Consider the following 21,685-nt stretch of genomic DNA (forward strand, 5'->3'; position numbering starts at 1 on the left):
ATTTCAACATCACTTTCCTAAAGTTCATTACTGTTCATGCGAAGTTACGTTGGATAGGGCAGACAAGTCATCCGTACTCCATTAAAGGGTTATATATAAGCCTAGGCTCTCCACCTTACCAAAGGCAAGGAAACGATCTAAGCTAAATGTCAGGCAAAATTGTTGTTCCAGATTCAAACTCCAAGTTCTTAGAAGAGATGAGAAGGAAGAATGTCGTCAAGACCCACGTACATTTTGTTTCGAATTAACTGAAATAACGGTGCTTTGGGGAAGCCGTAAGAATGGTGTCACTTCATGAACTGCGGCAAGGGGACTGGCTAACTGGAAGGACGCGGTCACGACTTGGCGGGGGGTGCATTCTATAAATTCCCTCAAGCCATTTGTTTCCTTTGACCCTTTCCCTATCACCCTAGCGCTCAAATGAAGCCTGGGCATTTAATTTCCCTTTCTATGGCGAAGCCCTTCCCCCGTAGCGCCGGCCCTAGTTTAGTCTTACGGGCAGGGTGGGCTCCTCTCCCAGGTTTGAGCTCTGTCCGCCCGGAGCCCCTGACCCAGCGTCCTGGCACCGAGGATCCTTCCAGCCCTGAAGCAGCAGAGGCTTTTACTTCCGCACCTTTTCTAGGAGAGGAACGGACCGAGTTACGCTGCAGTCTTCCCACTCCTACCCCACGCCAGACCCCGCTCTTTCCGCTTCCCCTTCCTTTGGGTGGGGCCACTGCACCCGCGCGCGGCAGCTTGTGTGGGGCGGGGCCGGCACGTCAGGACTCCCGCCTCCTTCGCAGTGCCCAGCGGCGGTCGCCGCCGCCGCCTCGGCAAGGAGTTCGAGCGCCTGGAAACTGCGGCCCGGCAGAGAGTAAGGGCGGGTGCAGGGGGTCACGTGACGACGTCGACTCTCGTGCGGCTGTTGCTAAATTGACAAGAAAACCCCGCGAAAATCTGGACTCTTTTTCCGTTACATATTTTGTTGCTTTCCCCAGTCTTTTCCATCCTCTCCTCCCCCTACCTCCGAAGGAAGGATTTTAAAAAAAAAATAAAAGAATCCCAAGCGCTGCTGGGACCCGGAAGCGGAAAGGGCATCTTTGAGGTCGATACTTCCGGGTCACTGGGAGAGTGCGGGATTCCAGGGCCGAGAGAGGGTGGCGGAGCCGGGACCTCGCGTGATTCTCGGAACCCGAGGAGGAGCGGCGTCTGTGGCTATGGCTGTAACTCTGGACAAAGACGCTTATTACCGGCGAGTGAAGAGACTGTACAGCAATTGGAGGGTGAGATAGATCCCGTAATTTTCCCTAGGGAGCCCCCTTTGCCATCCCATAATAACTCCGTTTCTCGGCGCCTTTTTTCCCCTTTCCGTCGGGAATTCCCGGGTTCAGTGTCGCGCCGCTTTAGTTGCTCCCAAGATCATTCACCGCAGGCGGCTCCGAGTGCCGCCCAGTAACAGGGAATCCCCCCGGCAATCACCCTGCCCTGCGGCCACCACCATCTTCCCCGCGTGCCAGCCCCCGTCATGCATAACAACCACCTCTCGTAGTTTCTTCCCGCCCTAGGAGAGGCATCATCATCCTTCCCTCCCACTCCGTGATCGAGTCTTGCTGCCCCCTCCTGCAGTGTTCGCACACACCCACGCACTCGCTCTGTCCTCCCAGAACCACAGTGTTGCGCCCCAGGTCCCGCCAGAATTACAACCATTTCGTCAAGGATGGATGGAGGGTCCAAGAGAATGTGAATCGGGCTCTTGGCGTTTATCGTTTGCGGGGCTGTTGCTGGAGTTAAAAAAAGAAATACTGCTCACGCGCAACCGCCTCATGTTCTAGGCCCTGCTGTGGGCAACACAGAAACCTAACGCTGAAAACCTGCAGGCTTTAGTTAATACAAAAAACGATGTGTTGCCTAAAACCTCATTAGTTTTCCTCCTTGGTTGAGTATCCGGGGCACGTGTTTAGAAAAAGAGCTGTTGCAGTTCCCAGTCTTCTGGGGATTGGGCATTTTTGCTGCTTGAAAAAGTCCCCAGTTAACGATTTTATTTTTATGCTGGTAAGTTATCAATTCAAACATTTGATTGCATCCCGTGGTGCATTCTGAGCTATCTAGCTTAAGTCTGGCTTCTGAACTCTGTCATTCAGGGAAGATAAAACTAATGAAGACTTTTTCAAATCTGAAAAGCGTCCTGACAAAAATGATCAGTTCTGATTTCAGCATTGTAAATTGCCTTTCCAACTGATCTTCTAAAAACTAAGCTATTAAAATTGGTCATTTCCCTACCATTCATATTAAAGGTACCTGTGCATGTTTCATCTTTTGAGCATAAATGCATTAGATAATTGAAAATAAAATGGGTTCTTTGCATTTTATGAGAAGCAAAAATAAGGACTCTATGCTAGGCAAAAGCCGAACATAAATTTTATTTAAAATTTTTTTATTGGTTAATTTCTACCAGATGTTTTTACAGTTTCTCTCACTGTCACATTTTAAAGTTTGAATGTGATCCGTATTAGAAAAACTCTTTCTAAATGCCCAGATGTTTCCTAAAGTACTATTGTACAAGTAATAATCAAAAGCCCTCTCTTCCACCCATAGACCCCAAAATTACACACCTTTGCTGTGGTGGTTGCTTCTAGTCCCAGTGATTCAGAGTTTATCAAATTATCCTCTCTAGACCATGTATGGAAGCTAAGATTAATTTAGAGCTCAAAGCTCCTCTACATGATAGGTGAATGCAAAGCATGAAACTAGGAAAAGCTTGAGGCCTGGAGACAGATTGGCAAACTTAATGTCAAATGACAGTCTTTAAATCCATGAAAGTTATTGGCCCCCATTTTTTTGTTTGCTTCTCAAAAATCATTAAAATTTATCTTGGCCCTCCTGTCATTTGAAAGGAGCATGTTAGACTTCAATAAGATCTTGGTGATACAAAGTTACAAGCCAAATCAGTATAAAAATGTACTCATTAGCAAAATTTGTGGTGTATCATTATGAAAAATCTTATTTGAATAGACTTTCTGCTTTTTTATAACTGTAAATTTTAATAACTATGCCTAGAACCCACCTGTAGAATTTCTTTATGCATTGTCGTTCCAGGTTGCAGTACTTTGATTCTGATCTGCTTAACCAAAGATCATAGTTTTCTGGGATAAGTTCTGGTTGCTTATCCTCTTAGCTGCAGCAGGAAAATAGTGAAATGTACAGGTGCAAGCTATATTTGTTTTTCTACCCTTTTTTTTTTTTTGAATAAGAAAACTGGCATTGAAATGAGAATAACTTGAAGTTAACTATATAAATCCCAAGCCATGTGTTGTCAGCTCCCATCTGCAAAGAAATCTCTGTTATGACAAAAATTAACTAAAAGATTAGTTTGGGCTCCACACCCACTTTTATTTATTTATTTATTTATTTATTTGTGTTTGGTTTTTGTTGCTACGTGCAGGCGTTCTCTAGTTGCGGTGCGCGGGCTTCTCATAGTGGTGGCTTTTCTTGTTGCGGTGCATGGGCTTTTGGCACGCCGGCTTCCGTAGTTGTGGCTCGCGGGCTCTAGAGCACAGGCTCAGTAGTTGTGGCGCATGGGCTTAGTTGCTCTGCGGCATGTGGGAACTTCCCAGACCAGGGCTTGAACCCTTGTTCCCTGCATCGGCAGGCGGATTCTTAACCACTGCGCCACCAGGGAAGCCCGCCTCTCATTTTTTTTAAATGAGAACTGCTCCGAGCAGAAAGGGTTTGCAGCACCTGTCTGTCCTGCTTTAGAGAACCCCAAGTGATGGTATTGGATCATGAGCGTCAGCTGGGGGCTTCTCCTCTGTCTTCTTGTACTTACTGGGTCCATATTCAGGGCTTCCCAGCCTTTTCATGATTGTGATTGTTTTTAACCAAGTGATAGAATTAGTACTGCATAGGGTACAAGGGGATAGGTTACCCACCATCCTGGGGTCCCAGCTGCTTTGAGAGCTGAGGGAATACTGTATCCATGCACACCTGTAACTCATTTGAGACCTACCTATTAGGACATGCTGCCGTGTGTGTGAACCTTGACTTCAGTCATCTGCCTTTTAACCCAGAAGAGTTCCATAAAAAATCAGAATAGCAGCTGTTTTCAAAAGGAATGCTGGTCCATTGCATTCATTCATATGGTGCTGCACTGCTGGTCAGGATTGAGGAGTGAGTGGCTCCAGCCTCAAAAAGGAAGTTTGTGCCTGTGGAGAAAACTAATAACCTATAGTGTCAGTGTTTCTCTTGAGTGGCAATTTCTGGCTCTTTGCTGATTTTTGTTGTGGACAAGTTTCTTGTTCTGGATTGCTCTCTAAGACTAGGCAGTAATCTTTTGTGGCTTAGGAAGGTTCTTTAAAATATGGGCAATTTCCATACTACTTTCAACAGATAACGGCTTGCTTCTCTACCCCTCTCAGTGCATTATGGCTCATTTATCTCTGGCGTGAGCTAGAGAAAGGTTTAAATAATGCTTTGGTTTCTTGAGTGAAGAGGAAAGCTAGATGGAAGTAAATGCCTGGGCAGGTTAGGATTCATTTATTCTTGCTTACTCAAATTTTTATTTATTTATTTATTTAATAAATTTATTTTTATTTATTTATTTTTGGCTGCACTGGGTCTTCATTGCTGTGTGCGGGCTTTCTCTAGTTGTGGAGAGCGGGGGTTGCTCAGCAGTTGTGGTGCAGGGGCCCAGCTGCTCTGCAGCATGTGGGATCTTCCCGGGCCAGGGTTCAAACCCATGTCCCCCGCACTGGCAGGCAGATTCTCAACCACTGTGCCACCAGGGAAGTCCCTTATTTATTTTTTATCACTGTTACCAAGTGCAGTGCCTGGCATGTAGTAGGCACTCAGTGAATGATGGTAACTTGATTTCTGAGCTCTCATGCATTCCTTTCTTGGTTTGAAGAGATTTTTGTGGAGACTGTACTCAGGATGATCTTAAGTCCTGCCTTTCCTGGAACTATTCACCTGTTGTACATATGTAATTAGTGGCATACTTTTTTATTCTCAAAACTGTCTCGGTTTGGGTGATGAATTAGATCGGTATCTTAGCTATAACTAGAGACTTCAAAAATGTTTTGTGTTTTAATACAGTACCCCTTTGGTTCAAAGGAAAATAGTTGTTCCTCTGCTGCAGTATTTCCCCAACTTTTATCATTCAGATACCACCTTCACAATTTTTGCCGATTCCTTACCACTTATATTACTTACTTTGCACTTTAAAAAATCAGTTTTAATCAAGTAATACATACATAGGTTTTAAAAAACCAAATAGTTCTAAAAGCCTTAACAAAAAACAGTCCCCTGCCCCAGAAGCACCTACTTTCCAGTTATTCACTTTCTTTCATATTTTGAAGTAATATTTATATACTGCTATTTCTTGATTTATCAGTTGTAGATATTTACTCGTTTTGGTAGGTTAGGATTGAAATTTAACTCTCTTATACCATCATATTCATTCCAGCTTCCCTACCTCCTGACACTTCCTGTAAGTTTTCTTCTTGACACAGTTACGAAAAATTTCAGCATACAGAAAGGTAAAAGAAATTTCCAGTAAGAACCCATGTACCCCCACCTAGTTTACACAGTTAATATTTTATCATACTTGCTTTATCACATATCCATCCCTCTTGATAAGTTTTTTTCCCCAAAAAGTTTTAGTAAAATCAGTCAGTTTACATTGTTATGCTCATGCAACTATTTTCACTGCTGGGCGAAGCAGTAGAGTACAATTAATTACCTTTCCTTTTCTCTGCAGTTTTTCATTTTTCCTGGCATTAATGATTACTTCAATTTCTCTCCTCTTTTAAATGTCCCTAGCCCTAATTTTTTTCCTGCAGATCTGTCATAATCTCATCAATTTTTTATTCTAAAATTTTCACACTCATCAGATATTTTATTATTTCTGTGTTTGTTTTTTAAATACCACCAACACCCACCCACCCACCCACTCAGCCTTACATTATTCTGCTCTATCTGTACGGGTTGCTCTCTAGGCCTGTTGAACCTTGGAACTTTCCAGTGTCCCCTGTATCCTACAGTCCATGTCTTGATTTTTTTTCCTTTTTTTTTTATTAGAGCATTTCTCTAAGAGCTTCTTAGGAAAGAATACAGAGAATAGATGTTTCTTGCGCCCTTATGTGTCTTGAAAAGTTTTATTCTGTCTCCACTTTTGGTTAATATAGTTCAGTGGGTATAAAATTCAAGGTTGAAAATCTCTGAGAATTCTGCTCAGAATTTTGAAGCTATTTGTCAGCCTTCAAGCTCTCAGTCTTATTTTTGAGAAGAAGGCTGATGTGATTCTATTTCCTGTTCCAATATATGTGGCCTATTGTTCTCTGTAAAACATCTCTTTATTCCTTGTGTTTTGAAATTTCACTGCCCTGGTATGAGTCTTTCCCCCCCACCCCCTTTGCATTGAGTTGGGAAGTGGGGGGCCATTTTAGTCTCAAGACTCACATCCGTCAGTGCTGGAATTTTGCATTCATTGATCATTTTCTCCCCGTTTCCTCAGTGATCTGGTTTATTTTCCCCCTGAAATTCCGATTTAGTAATGTTTAGACCTTTTGGCTTAAATTTATTATCTTTCCATTTCATTTCCTGTCTCTTTATCTTCTACTTCCAGATACTGTTTCTTAACTTTATTTTACCACTTTTTATTGAATTTTTTTTTTCTAAGTTCTTTTTTGTCCCCTATTCTTTTCTCGTTTCATGGATGTACTATATTTATTTCTCTTATAGGGGATGTTTTATTTGATTTTTATTTTCTGTCCTCGGCCATGCCTGTTTCCTCGGGATTTCTTTGCTTTCTCTCTTACATGAAGGACACTTCACAAAAATCAAAATGAGGCTTGGCTACCCATTTGTATTAAGAATAAGGTAATAAGAAACTGGTGGGAAGCTCTGCATGAACAGGGTCTCTCAACTAGTAGAGAAGGGGTTACGATAGCGTGAATAGGTTAGCTTATTCCATGGAGAACCCCCAGATACTGACAGTATCTGAAGTATTTTCTCTGAATTCAGTGATGCTCAAAAGAAGAGTCCTCTAATTCTTGTCTTTGGGGCAGTTGTTGTCATTCAGAAAACAGATTTTCATTTAATTCTTCAGCATTTAGTACTTGCCTTCTGCTGGGCCTAGTATCTAGAGCTCCTTTCTCCAGAGAATAAATTAAGTCTTTGCGGAAGGATTAGGAGTTGTCTCAGGGCTTCCGAGAACTGGGGACTTAAGCTTGCTGACCAGACCTTCTGTTCTTAGCTCTGAACTTATCCCTTGTCAATATGTCCCTTTCCCCTTCTCTAATACTTGGTGCCTCGCGAGCCCTGAGCCCATTAGGGCTCTATGAGATACGCACACTTAACATCAACATCTTCCGGCTGAGAATGCTTGTCAGGCACTTAGTCATTTACCACTCTCTGTCCTCTTTTCATCTTCCAAAAAACTCTTTAACCTTAATACATCCAGAGAACATACTTTATATCACTGTAAATGGACAATTGTGTCACTTTCCAAAAAATAAAAAATTGCTGTTAAAAAATAAAGATAATGTAAGCACAATTGATATTATTAAATTGTAAATTTTTTAGGTTATATTTTTAAAGGTTATATTCCAGTTATAGTTATAAAAGATCGGCTGTATTCCCTGTGCTATACAATATGTCCTTATAGTTTGTTTATTTTATACATGGTAGTTTGCACGTCTTAGCCGCTTACCCCTATTTTGTCCCTCCGCACTGGTAACCACTAGTTTGTTTTCTATATCTGTGAGTCTGTTTCGCTATAGTCACTAGTTTATTTTTTAGCTTTTGCATATAAGTTATATCATACAGTATTTGTATTTCTCTGACTTTTTTCACTAAGCATAATACCTTCTAAGTCCATCCATGTTGTTGGAGATGGAAAAATTTCATTCTTTTTTATGGCTGAGTGTAATATTCCTGTGTGTGTGTGTATACACGTACGCCCCACATCTTTATCCATTCATCTGTTGATGGACACTTAGGTTGCTTCCATATCTTGGCTATTGTAAATAATGCTGCAATGAACATTGGGGTGCATATATTTTTTTTTCTTTTTGGCTGCATTGGGTCTTCGTTGCTGTGCGCGGGCTTTCTCTAGTTGAGGCGAGCGGGGGCTACTCTTTGTTTCGGTGCCTGGGCTTCTCATTGCGGTGGCTTCTCTCGTTGCAGAGCACGGGCTCTAGGTGCGTGGGCTTCAGTAGTTGTAGTGCGCGGGCTTAGTTGCTCCGCGGCATGTGGGATCTTCCCAGACTGGGGATCGAACCCGTGTCCTCTGCATTGGCAGGTGGATTCTTTTTTTTTTTTTTTTTTTTTTTGATTGATTGATTGATTGATTGCTGTGTTGGGTCTTCGTTTCTGTGCGAGGGCTTTCTCTAGTTGCGGCAAGTGGGGGCCACTCCTCATCACGGTGCGCGGGCCTCTCACTATCGCGGCCTCTCCTGCCGCGGAGCACAGGCTCCAGACGCGCAGGCTCAGCAATTGTGGCTCACGGGCCTAGTTGCTCCGCGGCATGTGGGATCCCCCCAGACCAGGGCTCGAACCCGTGTCCCCTGCACTGGCAGGCAGATTCTCAACCACTGCGCCACCAGGGAAGCCCTGGCAGGTGGATTCTTAACCATTGCACCACCCCGTATATGCCTACTGGGTAAGGGCTCACTCTGAAAGCCAGACTGCCTGGGCTTGAAGCCATGACCCCGCCACTTATTGTGACCCAACCTCTCTGAGCTCCAGTCTACTCCATCTTTACATCTATAAGTGTTGCTGTGAGAATTAAATGAGCTAATGTCCCCATATATCCTTTCGAATTAATGTTTTCATTTTCTTCGGATATATACCCAGGAGTAGAATTGCTGATCATATGGTAGTTCTGAATTTTGTTTTTTCAGGAACCTCCATCGTGTACAGTGGCTGCACAAATTTACATTCCCACCAACAGTGCACAAAGGTTCCCTTTTCTCAACCTCCTCGCCAGCATTTACTTGTGTTCTTTTTGATGATAGCCATTCTGGCTGATGTGAGGTGGTATCTCACTGTGGCTTTGATTTACATTTCTCTGATGATTAATGATATTGAGCATCTTTTCATGTGCCTTTTGGCCATCTGTGTGTCTTCTTTGGAAAAATGTTTATTTAGGTCTTCTGCCCATTTTCTAATCGGGTTGTTTGGTTTTTTGATATTGAGTTGTATGAGCTGTTTATATATTTTGGATATATATATATATTTTTTTTAAATAAATTTATTTATTTATTTTAGCTGTGTTGGGTCTTCATTTCTGTGCGAGGGCTTTCTCTAGTTGCGGCAAGCGGGGGTCACTCTTCATCGCGGTGCGCGGGCCTCTCTTGTTGCGGAGCACAGGCTCCAGACGCGCAGGCTCAGTAGTTGTGGTTCACGGGCCTAGTTGCTCCGCGGCATGTGGGATCTTCCCAGACCAGGGCTCGAACCCGTGTCCCCTGCATTGGCAGGCAGATTCCCAACCACTGCACCACCAGGGAAGCCCATATATATTTTTTATTCATATCATTTGTAAATATTTTCTCCCATTTAGAAGGTTTTATTTTCATTTTGTTGGTGGTTTGCTGTGCAAAAGCTTAGGTCTCATTTGTTTATTTTTGCTTTTATTTCCTTTACTTTAGGAGACAGATCCAAAAAAAGTATTGCTATGATTTATGTCAAAGAGTGTTCTGCCTGTTTCTTCTACATTTCAGTCTTTAATAATAATGGGAAACATATAGTAGTTAGTGTGGGCTAAGCACTATTCTAAGCACCTTATACACATTAGCTCATTGAATTCTCACAGCAACACTTACAGATGTGAAAATGGAGGAGACTGGAGCACAGAGAGGTTGGGTCACAATAAGTGGTGGGGTCATGGCTTAAAGCCCAGGCAGTCTGGCTTCACAGTGAGCCCTTACCACTGAAGCATACTGTCTTTCTAAATATAGAAGGCGGAAAATTGTGTCAAATGACCCTAGGTCTCCTTATAGATAAAAATCAGGGGCTTCCCTGGTGGCGCAGTGGTTGAGAATCTGCCTGCCAATGCAGGGGACACGGGTTCCAGCCCTGGTCTGGGAAGATCCCACATGCCGCGGAGCAACTGGGCCCGTGAGCCACAATTACTGAGCCGGCGCGTCTGGAGCCTGTGCTCTGCAACAAGAGAGGCCGCGATAGTGGGAGGCCCGCGCACTGCGATGAGGAGTGGCCCCCGCTTGCCACAATTGGAGGAAGCCCTCGCACAGAAACGAAGACCCAACACAGCCATAAATAAATAAATAAAAATTTAAAAAAAAAAAAAAAAAAAAAATCAAAATCCTTCCAAAGAATTTCATCTTTATCTAAGGACCCTAATGAAAATATTCTCTCCTCTGTTTTGTTAACTGAAAGAGATAGAGATGACAGAAAAAGTATAACTTTGTCTGTTATAATAATTGTATCCTAATGAAAAATATATCTTAAACTTAATATGTGTATTTTAATTAGACTTGCAGCACCTTTTTTTTGTTGTTTTTTTTTAAGCCTAAATCATCATTAGTGTGAGAACTGCCTATGTATTTATGTGGGAGTTTTGAGTGTGTTAGGTCTTGATTTGGGGTTTTGAATATGACGATGCATACTACAGCTAAAGTTTTATTGTGAGGACTGTAGATTACATACGGAAAGTGCTTTCTCAGTAAATACTGTTCCCATCTGAAACACCTGTTTCAGCAACACTTGAGTGTTAAGTGGACCAGACAGACTGGAAAAGTGGCAGGCTTTGGAGACAGAAAGGGTTTGGTGGATGTTGAGAGTCTGCACACCAGGGGTCACTGCTGCAAAATGGTTCATCTAGAAAAGGGAGCACAGAAATCGTAAGTCCAGATTTGACAGGGGCTCAAGTCTGAGTCCTAAAGACCTCCCCAGCAGAAGAGGTCACGTGGGAATCTGGAGCCGGTTAAGCAGCAGAGTTGAGCCCCAGCTGCCTCTAACAGCCAGCACCTGGAGCTGACCGTAGGCCTGGCCCTGGGACAGCGGCTGCCAGCCTTGTGGCTTCTCTTTCTTTTTGCCAGCCCCCCACCCCCACTCCAGTATTTTAGAACAAATTCCAGACACAAGTTAATCTGAAAATATTTTAGTATTATATATAACTTTATTATAACATTACTTTGGTAACTTATCATGTAAGTTTTACAAGCAGATTATTAAAAATCTCCCACAGTTTCAGAAGACTGTTTGCAGATGTAACCTGTATAAGGCATTTGTACTCCTCATAAGGTTTGAAAATACAAAGTAGTGCCCCAGATTTTGCTGTGAAAATGTTTGGCTTTACTGTAATCCTTTTCATTGAATCACATTGTAAGAAAAATTTTATTTAAATTTATTATCTTTAGATATTAAATTCTGCTGTTATTTATTTTTTCTGATGTTAGAGCCCACTGGTGTTTGTAAAGAATCAATCAAGAATATTCTATGAAATGGTCAAAGCACATGGGTTCCAAGAGAAATTAGGATTCATCCTCTTACCTTTTTGATGGGCAGTGGAAAACCAGGCATTTTATATTCATTGAAATCCTGGAGATTTTGATGGATTTGTTTCCCTTATCTTCATAAAAAAGCTGAATACGTGGGTCTTTTTTTCTCTCTCCCTATTTTCAGTTATATTGAGATCCCTTTATATGGTTTTCCCATATTATTAATGATTAAGTTACATAATTATATTCTTCATATACTTTTTTCTTTTGGCTACGTTGGGTCTTCGTTGCTGTGTGTGGGCTTTCTCTAGTTGCCGTGAGCGGGGGCTGCTCTTCGTTGTGGTGTGCAAGCTTCTCATTGCGGTGGCTTCTCTGGTTGTGGAGCATGGGCTCTAGGTGCGTGGGCTTCAGTAGTTGTGGCACGTGGGCTCAGTAGTTGTGGCGCACGGGCTTAGCTGCTCCGTGGCATGTGGGATCGTCCCAGACCAGGGATCAAACCCGTGCCCCCTGCATTGGCAGGCAGATTCTTAACCACTGTGCCACCAGGGAAGTCCCTCTTCATATACTTTTTAAAAATTTATTACTGTGTATTTTGAATTTTCGTACGTGTTTTTTTGCTAAAAAATTTTGACTCAACCAAGATTTCAAGTATCAAAAAATACTAAAAGGGACTTTTTGGTTAGTTTCAGTGGTGTTTTTTTGTAGACAGATGTTTAGGAAATATATGTCAGTAGCCAGAACACGTAAGCATTAAATATAGGGGAGTACCTGTTGCTAATTTTGGGGGGTTATCAAGGTACTAGTAATTCTAGTGCCACAAAATCCCATAGTTGGAATGCGTGTAGCAAAATTTTGGGGAGGAGAGAATATTTGATGCCAGAGTTAGTGTTAATATATGTCGTAGGAATCATAGCACAGTGGTTCTCAAACTCTTTGATATCAGGACCCCTTTACATTCTTAAATTATTCAGGTCCCCACAAAGTATTTCTTTGTATGTGTTGTATCAAGTACATAAAGAAATTTGGCTTCATACCTACATGAAGCTGGAAAAGGGAGAAATTTTAATAACCTTTTCAGATAATTATGGATATTCTTTGTTATTACTACACTAAAAGTCTGGAAGTGGTAATCTCTTGAAAGTTAGTTGTAATGTGGAATCTAAAACCACAGCAGTGAACTTTTCATACTCAAGTTATGGGTCTGTTTTGCACCTTTGATCCTTTACCCATGGATGATTTTGTAATATCATGCGTTGCTTATTTGGAAAATATTGGTTCCCTCAGTTGTACAGATCTGGTAAATGTACACATTTCATTTTATGATATTGGAGAATCGTGTATGTTAATATCACCACCGATATCAGAAAAGTCTTGAGTAAGTAGAGAAGCTGTCAAGTTCACAATGGTGGGTACAGGTTTTTCAAAATTTTGATTTTTGCTTGAAAAGTCGAATTTCATCATTGACAACATGTTTGTCATTTGTTTTCCTTGAAGTGATAGGCTCACTTAATTCATTTTCAAGAAAATGTATGCCAGATGCCCAACTCTGTTTAAATGGCTAGTTCAGTTACTCAAGTAATTATACAAGTGCTTTTCCTTGAGACAACCATCATACTTCAGTTTGCACACAGAAATGCTTTGTGTGTACTTCCCATTTCTTTACACAGAATATTAAAAAGACATATACTCAAGGGTTAGAATTTCATAATAATCATTTTTACTGTGTCAAGGACATTTTTTAGTGAAACTGGCTTTTTTTCCTATGAGTGTATGATAGTGAAGGACATAGTTTGGTGCCACTGCCTTGGTGCTGGAACAAATGGTTATCTGCATGCGAAATAATGAAGTTAGGCCCCTTCCTCACACCATATACAAAAATTTACTCAAAAATGAGTCATAGATCTAAATATAAGAGCTAAAACTATAAAACTGTTGTAGAAGAAAGTATAGGTAAATCTTCATGTCCTTGCGTTAGGCAAAGCCACCTTAGATATGACATCAAAAGCACAAGAAAAGAATTTGGACTTCTTTAAATTTAAAAACTTTTGTGCTTCAAAGGACAACATCATTACGAAAGTAAAAGAAAACCCACTGAATGGGAGAAAATAATGCCAATCATATCTGGTAAGAGACTTATATCTAGAACATAAAAATAACTCTTAAAGCTTTGTAATAAAGCAGTAACCCAGTTACAGAATGGGCAAAGGATCTGAATACACACTTCTCCAGAAAGGGTATACAGGTCATCAGGAATCATGTGAATGGGGACTCAGTCAACGTCATTAGCCATTAGGCAAATGTAAATCAAACCTACAGTGAGATACTACTTCATACCCATTGGGTGGCTATATAAATAATAAAGTAATAAAAAAGATAAGTGTTGGTCAGCATGTGGAGAAAGTGGAACCCTCATACATTACTATTGGGAATGTAAAATAGTGCAGGCACTTTAGAAAACGGTCTGGTGTTTCCTCAAACAGTTAAACATAAGAGTTACCATATAACCAGCAATTCCTCACCTAGATATATACTCAAGAGAAATATGTGCACACAGAAACTTCCATGAATGTTTATAGCAGCATTATTCATAGTAGCCAAAAGATGGAAACAACCCAAATATCAAACAATTGATGAATGGATACAATGTGGTATATCCACATAATGGAATGTTACTCAGCAATAAAAAGGAATGTGGTATTGATACATACTACAACATAGATGAACCTTGAAAGCATGTTAAGTGAAAGAAGCCAGACACAAACGCCACATATTATGATTCCATTTATATGAAATGCCCAGAATAGACAAACCCTTAGGGACAAATGAGATTAGTGGTTGCCTAGGGCTGGGGGGGAGATGGATAATTATTGCTAATGGGTTTTTGGGGGGAGGATGAAAATGTTCTAAAATTTGTGATAGCTGCATAACTAAATACACTGAAAACCACTGAACGGTACACTTAAAGTGGGTGACTTGTATGTGAATTCTGTCTCAGAAAGCTGTTTTAAAAGTAGAGTAAGTGATGGCTGTGAGGTTGCCAGGCAAATAATGTACCTTAAACTTAGAATTTCTGTTAGGAAAAAATTATACATATCTTGGGCAAATACTGAAGTTTGTATTCCTATTTTGCTAGTGTGAAAGAAAATGAACAAATTACTTACTCTACTTTTCAGAAAGGAGAAGATGAGTATGCCAACGTTGATGCCATTGTTGTATCAGTGGGTGTTGATGAAGAAATCGTTTATGCCAAATCAACTGCCTTACAGGTGAGAAATTTACAGCTGTGTTTAGCCCTGAGAGTCATTGAATCAGCTACTGTACTGTTCAATATGGTAGCCGCTAGCCACATTAAAGTTTTAACTCCTCAGTCCTAAGTCTCAAGTACTCAGTAGTGGCTATCATGTTAGACAGAGGACATATAGAATATTTCTGTCACAAAAAGTTCAGTGAACAGCACTGATTTAGAACATAAGGAAAAAAGAAGAGAAGTATATAAATTAGGATGGATTTAACTTTAAATAACAGAAAAATCTAAATAACAGTGGGTTAAAAAAAACACTGCTTTTTCTCTTAGATAGTCTTCAGGGACCCAGGTTTTTTCCCGGTCTCTACTCTGCCATCCATAGAGTATAGCCCTTGTGCTCATTTTGCAAAATTTGCTGCAGCTTCACCCTTATATCTGCATTCCAAGCAAAAAGAATGGAGAGAGGGAATAAAATGGGAGACCCTCCCTCCTTTTTTAAAGAGACTTGCTTGAAGTCCCACAGAATACTTCTACTTATAACTTATTGGCCCAAATTTAATCTAATGGTCATGCTTAGCTACAAGAAAGGATGGGAAATAGGGTCTTTGTGCTGAGCATTTTGCCCAGCTAACGGTCATTAGTCTCTTTGAGAGAGAAGATGTGAGTAATTGGTAGGCAACTAGCAATCTTTGGGGAGCTAGAATGCACAGTTCCCTGAGGTGCTTCTCTGTCTCTTGTTTTATGCATTTCTGTCCTACTAAACAGTAATATATTTCCTATAAACACAAATTATCCAAATGATTTGATGGTCTTTATTATGGAATGTTTCAAACAAATAAAAGTAGATAAAAGAATACATTGAACTCCTGTGTACCCAATTTATTATCCAATAAATTGTCAACTCCTGACCAATCTCATTTCATTTGAATCTACATCCAGGTTCCCCCATTCCAAGATTATTTGGAAGTTTATTCCAGATACCTTAATTTATAAATATTTCTGTGTAAGTACATTAATTTTTTTGTATCTGTACACGCTGTTGTCTTTTCCCATAGACATGGCTCTTTGGTTATGAACTAACTGATACTATCATGGTCTTCTGTGATGACAAAATCATCTTTATGGCCAGCAAGAAAAAAGTGGAGTTCTTGAAACAGATTGCTAACACTAAGGGCAATGAGAATGCTAATGGAGCCCCTGCCATCACACTGCTCATACGAGAAAAGGTCAGACTAATAAAGAAAGTGTCATAAATGTGAAAGAATGTTTAAAAGTGATAAACAGAAAAGCCTTCTAGGAATTTAAAAAATACAGGGGAAGATTTAGCTGACTGTCATGTGTTAGTCAGGAAGAAAAGAGTTCAATAGTCCTATCAGTTCTGCAGTAAGACAAATGGGTTATGAAATTCTGGTGAACACTAACTTTATCCATTCTTGAGGACACTGTCAACTTGTTTGTTTTAATCTGAGCGCCTTAATTAGAACAAATAGCTTTAAATATCCTTAAGGAAAATGAGGCATACCTCATTTCCAGTTTTTATCAAATGTAATCTTTTTTGTTATACTGCCCACTTCTCTTCTGAGAAGATTTCTTCTCAAAATGTTGTTCACCTTTGTATTTGAGTTTCTTAGCTGTTCCTGAAGAAAAAGAATAGCCTTGTCAGTTTATATGGTACTTCACTTAAGCATATAAAGATATCCGAAGAAATTTTGCATTACCTTTTGGTGTGTTATAGTCTGCCCTAAAGAAGTAGGTAGTAGAAGGGGAAATAGAATTTATTCTTTCTGTAGTTTAGAATATTCTCTGCCTAGTACTAGTGGAACATAGATGTCTAATTCTAAAACTGAACCCCTTTTCCTCCCTGTGGCACTGATAGAATGAAAGTAATAAGAGCAGCTTTGATAAAATGATTGAAGCCATTAAAGAAAGCAAGAATGGCAAGAAGATTGGAGTGTTCAGCAAAGACAAATTCCCAGGAGAGTTCATGAAGAGCTGGAATGACTGCCTCAACAAAGAGGGCTTTGACAAAGTAAGAATACTCTTGGAAATAGGCACATTGAGAGTTGAGAAGACAAAATTGTGAGGCGCTTCCATAACAGATAATGCAGAGAATTTGTTTTGGGAAAGCTATATATTCATTCACATTTCCATTTTTCATTCCCTTTGGCTGAGCAGTAAGCCAGTTTTACTTTCCAATTAGGAATGAGGCATTCAGGAGAGAGTTCAGGTACTTCAGAGGGAAACTGAGGAAAATCTCTTGTCCAAAAAAAATTTTGTTTTGTTTTTCTTTTCTTTCCTGTCTGCCTTCCTTCAGCCTTTATGGAAACCTCAAGAGAGAGACATTTATATTTACATTTTAAATGATACATTAGTTTAATGCCTCTTAGAATACACCAGTGACCTGGTAAAGAGCTCTTTCAGATGTTTATTCAATCCAAGAAGAGGAGATTTAGATATTCTGCAGACTGCTGATGAGTAGTTTGCTATTAAATAACCAAATATCATCACTGATAATATTTGACTTGGGGGAGAGATATTTCTTTAGCAATTCTGTGTCTGCATGTTAGAAACTGTTTATCGCTTTGACTGCAGATAGACATCAGTGCAGTTGTGGCCTATACCATTGCTGTAAAGGAGGATGGAGAGCTCAGTCTAATGAAGAAAGCAGCCAGCATCACCTCTGAGGTCTTCAACAAATTCTTCAAGGAAAGAGTCATGGAAATAGTCGACGCAGATGAGGTGAAAAGAGAGGGGGGCGTCTTTTTACTGTTTTAACGAAGCAGAAGTAAGTCTCTCCCATGCAGCGTTTTTTGGTGTGTGTTCGGCTTCCTTTGATACATAAGTTGGTGTGTAATTGTGCCAGCTCTCTTTCAAAATAACTATAAACCTGCACTGTGGTTTCTGGAGGTTACCCAGTATTTCACTTGAGAATTCCTTGAATAACTGTGAATTCCACATATTCTCTAAATTTGCTTTACATGTACACATATTCCACATATTCTCTAAATTTGCTTTAAGTGGTGCATAAACCACTTCGTAAGACTTCTGTAGCATCCTATAGGATATCAGGATATATGTTATCTTCAAATGGTAATATCCAAAAACTCAACACTCCTCTGCCACTCTCTAGTAAGTATTGTTTTATTTCTGGATATACTTACAGAAAGTTCGACACAGCAAACTGGCTGAGTCTGTGGAAAAGGCCATAGAAGAGAAAAAATACCTAGCTGGGGCAGACCCTTCTACTGTGGAAATGTGTTACCCTCCTATCATTCAGAGTGGTGGCAACTATAACCTCAAGTTCAGTGTGGTGAGGTAAGTAGAATTTCAAAATATAACAACAACCAGAGCATTTCAGCCTTTGGCCTGTTACTTTCTTGGACTCATTCTGGAATTCAAAAAAGTAGGAGGAGAAAGAATAATCATTAGCCTGCTGTTTACATTATCTTCTTGTCTCATTCTATGCATATTTTTATTTTATTTTACAGTTACTCATTTCTTACTTGAGTATTTGATTGTAAGCCTTTTCCAGATGATTTAAAATGCCGAGAAAAATGCAAAACGTTGAAAAAAAAATCTTATTAGATATATCGTAATGTAATTCCCCTTCTAATTTTTAAAAAATACTGTAAAGAGGGGACTTCCCTGGTGGTCCAGTGGTAAAGAATCTGCCTTCCAATGCAGGGGACGTGGGTTCGATCCCTGGTTGGGGAACTAAGATCCCACAAGCCGCTGGGCAACTAAGCCCACGCACCACAGCTACTGAGCTCGCGTGCCTCAATGAAAGAGCCTGCGTGCTGCAACTACAGAGCCCACGTGCTCTGGACCCCGTGCGCCACAGCTACAGAGCCCACACACCCTGGAGCCCACGCGCCACAACTAGAGAGAGAAAAACCCGCACACCACAACTAGAGAGAAGCTCGTGCGCGACAACGAAGATCCAGCATGCCGCAACTAAGACACAGTGCAACCAATAAATAAATAAATTCATACATACATACATACACGCAATGATGTTATAACCATAGGCTTTAAAATAAATAAGTAAATAAAATAAAAATAAAAATACTGTAAAGAATGCTGTGTGTCCTGGTTGGTTGGAAAGGATTAATTCATAGTGAATTCATAGTGGACTGGTGGAAAGGTGATGCCTTACCACCATGCTGTTAGGCTATAATGAATAAAATTCAATATATGTTTTACATACTTAGGATACAGCAACTTTTTACTGAATTTTTATCCTAAAAGCTTTGGCCATTAAAGTTACTCCAGAGCATTCATAAGTTAGTTTGTTCTTTTAAAAAAAAGTTTAGGTCATTTTTCCGCTTCAGCTTTGGGACATAGCAGGGAAAGGTAATGATTACAGATGTGTGTGTTAGTGATACTAAGGACTTCACTAGTTCGTGTAATGAAATGCTTTCTTCCTTTGGTCTCTAGTGACAAGAATCACATGCATTTTGGGGCCATTACCTGTGCCATGGGTATTCGCTTCAAATCTTACTGCTCCAACCTTGTTCGCACTTTGATGGTTGATCCTTCTCAGGAGGTTCAAGAAAATTACAACTTTTTGCTTCAGCTTCAAGAGGAGCTGCTAAAGGAACTAAGACATGGTAAGGTGCCTTAGATAAGGTTTAGAAATCATGTAACAAAAATGTAGCATTTATGGGCGTGTTTATCCCTGATGCTCTTGTACTGTAAATAGAATTAGATTTTACTAACCTCCAATCATCCTAGCATTTAGTTCCTCAGTGTACTTTTCTTTTATGCGTGAGTGGTTATTGTGGTTTTATACTGATGTTTAAAAAAAACCTCTGACTGGTTAGGCCTCTGTGTCCAGATCTTCATAAAATACTCTGGCCTTATTACTTTTCTTGAGAAAGTTCTGAGAAGTAGTATCTCTCCCCACAGGCTGTGTAATATTAATCCTATATTGAATGGATACCCGGAATCTTAGTTTGAGAGAAGATCTAATAGCAACCCTGCTAAGCAAGCAGCTGCCTACCTCAAAAGCAAAGCACTTGACACCTCTTTTGCCTTGAGACTTTTCACTCCCAGATGGCTAAATGGGACTTTATGTTTACCACCTTTAAACCACTTCGTAAGCCCACTCATGTTTCACAGAACTTCCAGACACCATTCCCCCATGATACCTCAAGTCGATCTTGAGAAATCCAATTAGAAATCATAGTCCTAGGTAGTTTAATAATAAAAACCCCTCTGAGGCTACCATATCTGGCTTGAAATATGTATTCATATCCTAGACCCTGAAAAATTAAGTCCAGAGTTCTTCCAGCAGTAATTCACCCATTTAGTAGTCCTGTTTTTCAAAACGTATAATAAGTTTAATGTGATGCCTTTTATCAACTCTTAAATTATTTCACTGAGACCAACTTGGGTTCCACAGTCCCATTGGAGTGATTCTAAAAAACAGTGTAATTAAAGAATGACCAGGCAGATTGTTTTTTAAAATGCACATTTCTAAGTCCTACCACTCCTGCAACTGTATTCCTTATTTTATGCTTTGAGAAACCCTGCTTTAGGGAATATTTATTTATTTATTTATCTATTTATCTATCTATCTATCTATCTATTTATTTATTTATAGCTGCATTGGGTCTTTGTTGCTGCACGCAGGCTTCCTCTAGTTGTGGCGAGCGGCGGCTACTCTTCGTTGCGGTGCGCGGGCTTCTCATTGCGGTGGCTTCTCTTGTTGTGGAGCACGGGCTCTGGGTGCGTGGGCTTCAGTAGTTGTGGCACACGGGCTTCAGTAGTTGTGGCACGCGGGCTCTAGAGCGCAGGTTCAATAGTTGTGGCGCGTGGGCTTAGTTGCTCCGTGGCATGTGGGATCTTCCCAGACCAGGGCTGGAACCCATGTCCCCTGCGTTGACAGGCGGATTCTTAACAACTGTGCCACCAGGGAAGTCCCTAGTGGACTTAATAGGTGAAAAAAATGTTGATTAAAAAAATGTGATTTTGGGTTTTTTTTTCTGAAAGATGCTTTAATGTCCCATGTCTGTCTCATTAGGTGTGAAGATATGTGATGTATATAATGCTGTCATGGATGTGGTTAAAAAGCAGAAGCCAGAGCTGCTGAACAAAATTACCAAAAACCTTGGGTAAGATGCTATGATATACGTTGTCACTCTGAGTCAATTTTCATGACTGGCAGTCAGGCAAAATATTCTTAGATGATTCAACCAATATTTATGGACTATTAAACTTCACTGTGTGCCAGACACATTATGTTATCAGAGAATGTGAGAAATACTTGAGTTCTACTCCCAGGGTTAGGGTGGAGATTTTTCCAGACCAATGTAGTAGATGTTAATAGTGTTCCAGCCTTAAATTACAAATGTGAGGAGACATTACATACTATATTTCCTTGCTTAGAACACCTCAGCTCATATTTGCAAATAAGTACTCTGAGATATCCTACTATTTAAATTCTTTTTTCAATTTTTATTTAATCCAGTGTTTCTCAAATGTATTTGACCACTGAACACCTAGAAATACCTAATAACATCCTACAGAACCAAAGACATTTGAGAAGCAAAAGCTCTAGGCAGTCTCCTTAGATGGAAGCTAGTTGGGGTATATAGTTTATATCTGGACTTCTCTGATGGACAAGAGGAAATATATTGACCTATACCAAGTCTTGGCCTAGGTGACTTAATGAAGCCAGTTATCAGCATTCTATTAAATATAATAAGTGTTATATGCAGTACTTAATTAGAAAGTCATTTTCAACATATTAACCCAAAGACTGTCCTCAGATCTTCTTTAACTGACTGATCAGCAGGGGCAAATCACTCATCACGTTTGCTTGCCTTATCTTGAAAATTGAAATAGGATCTATTGTACTTGACTCAGGTTAGAGGTCTTTTAGCCTATTGCTGAAGTTTCTCTTCATTCCTTTTTTAGGTTTGGAATGGGCATTGAATTCCGTGAAGGCTCTTTAGTAATTAATAGTAAAAATCAGTACAAACTGAAGAAAGGTGAGTTT

General features: G+C 40.2%; 1 protein-coding gene across 1 annotated transcript in view; it reads left to right on the top strand.

The window, feature by feature from the left end:
* The first annotated feature begins 783 nt into the window (after positions 1 to 783).
* Positions 784 to 21,685, top strand: part of SUPT16H (SPT16 homolog, facilitates chromatin remodeling subunit) — a 34,236-nt gene continuing 13,334 nt past the window's right edge. Inside the window, exons 1-9 of the mRNA XM_082452369.1 lie at positions 784 to 1,262; positions 14,612 to 14,704; positions 15,738 to 15,908; positions 16,559 to 16,711; positions 17,275 to 17,421; positions 17,846 to 17,997; positions 19,120 to 19,292; positions 20,708 to 20,798; positions 21,604 to 21,677. Of these exons, the coding sequence (XP_082308495.1) occupies positions 1,197 to 1,262; positions 14,612 to 14,704; positions 15,738 to 15,908; positions 16,559 to 16,711; positions 17,275 to 17,421; positions 17,846 to 17,997; positions 19,120 to 19,292; positions 20,708 to 20,798; positions 21,604 to 21,677 (1,120 nt within the window). The 5' untranslated portion in view covers positions 784 to 1,196. The remainder of the gene's footprint in view (positions 1,263 to 14,611; positions 14,705 to 15,737; positions 15,909 to 16,558; positions 16,712 to 17,274; positions 17,422 to 17,845; positions 17,998 to 19,119; positions 19,293 to 20,707; positions 20,799 to 21,603; positions 21,678 to 21,685) is intronic.

This window comes from Balaenoptera physalus, assembly GCF_965194825.1.
Source record: "Balaenoptera physalus genome assembly, chromosome: 2".
Taxonomy (NCBI): domain Eukaryota; kingdom Metazoa; phylum Chordata; class Mammalia; order Artiodactyla; family Balaenopteridae; genus Balaenoptera; species Balaenoptera physalus.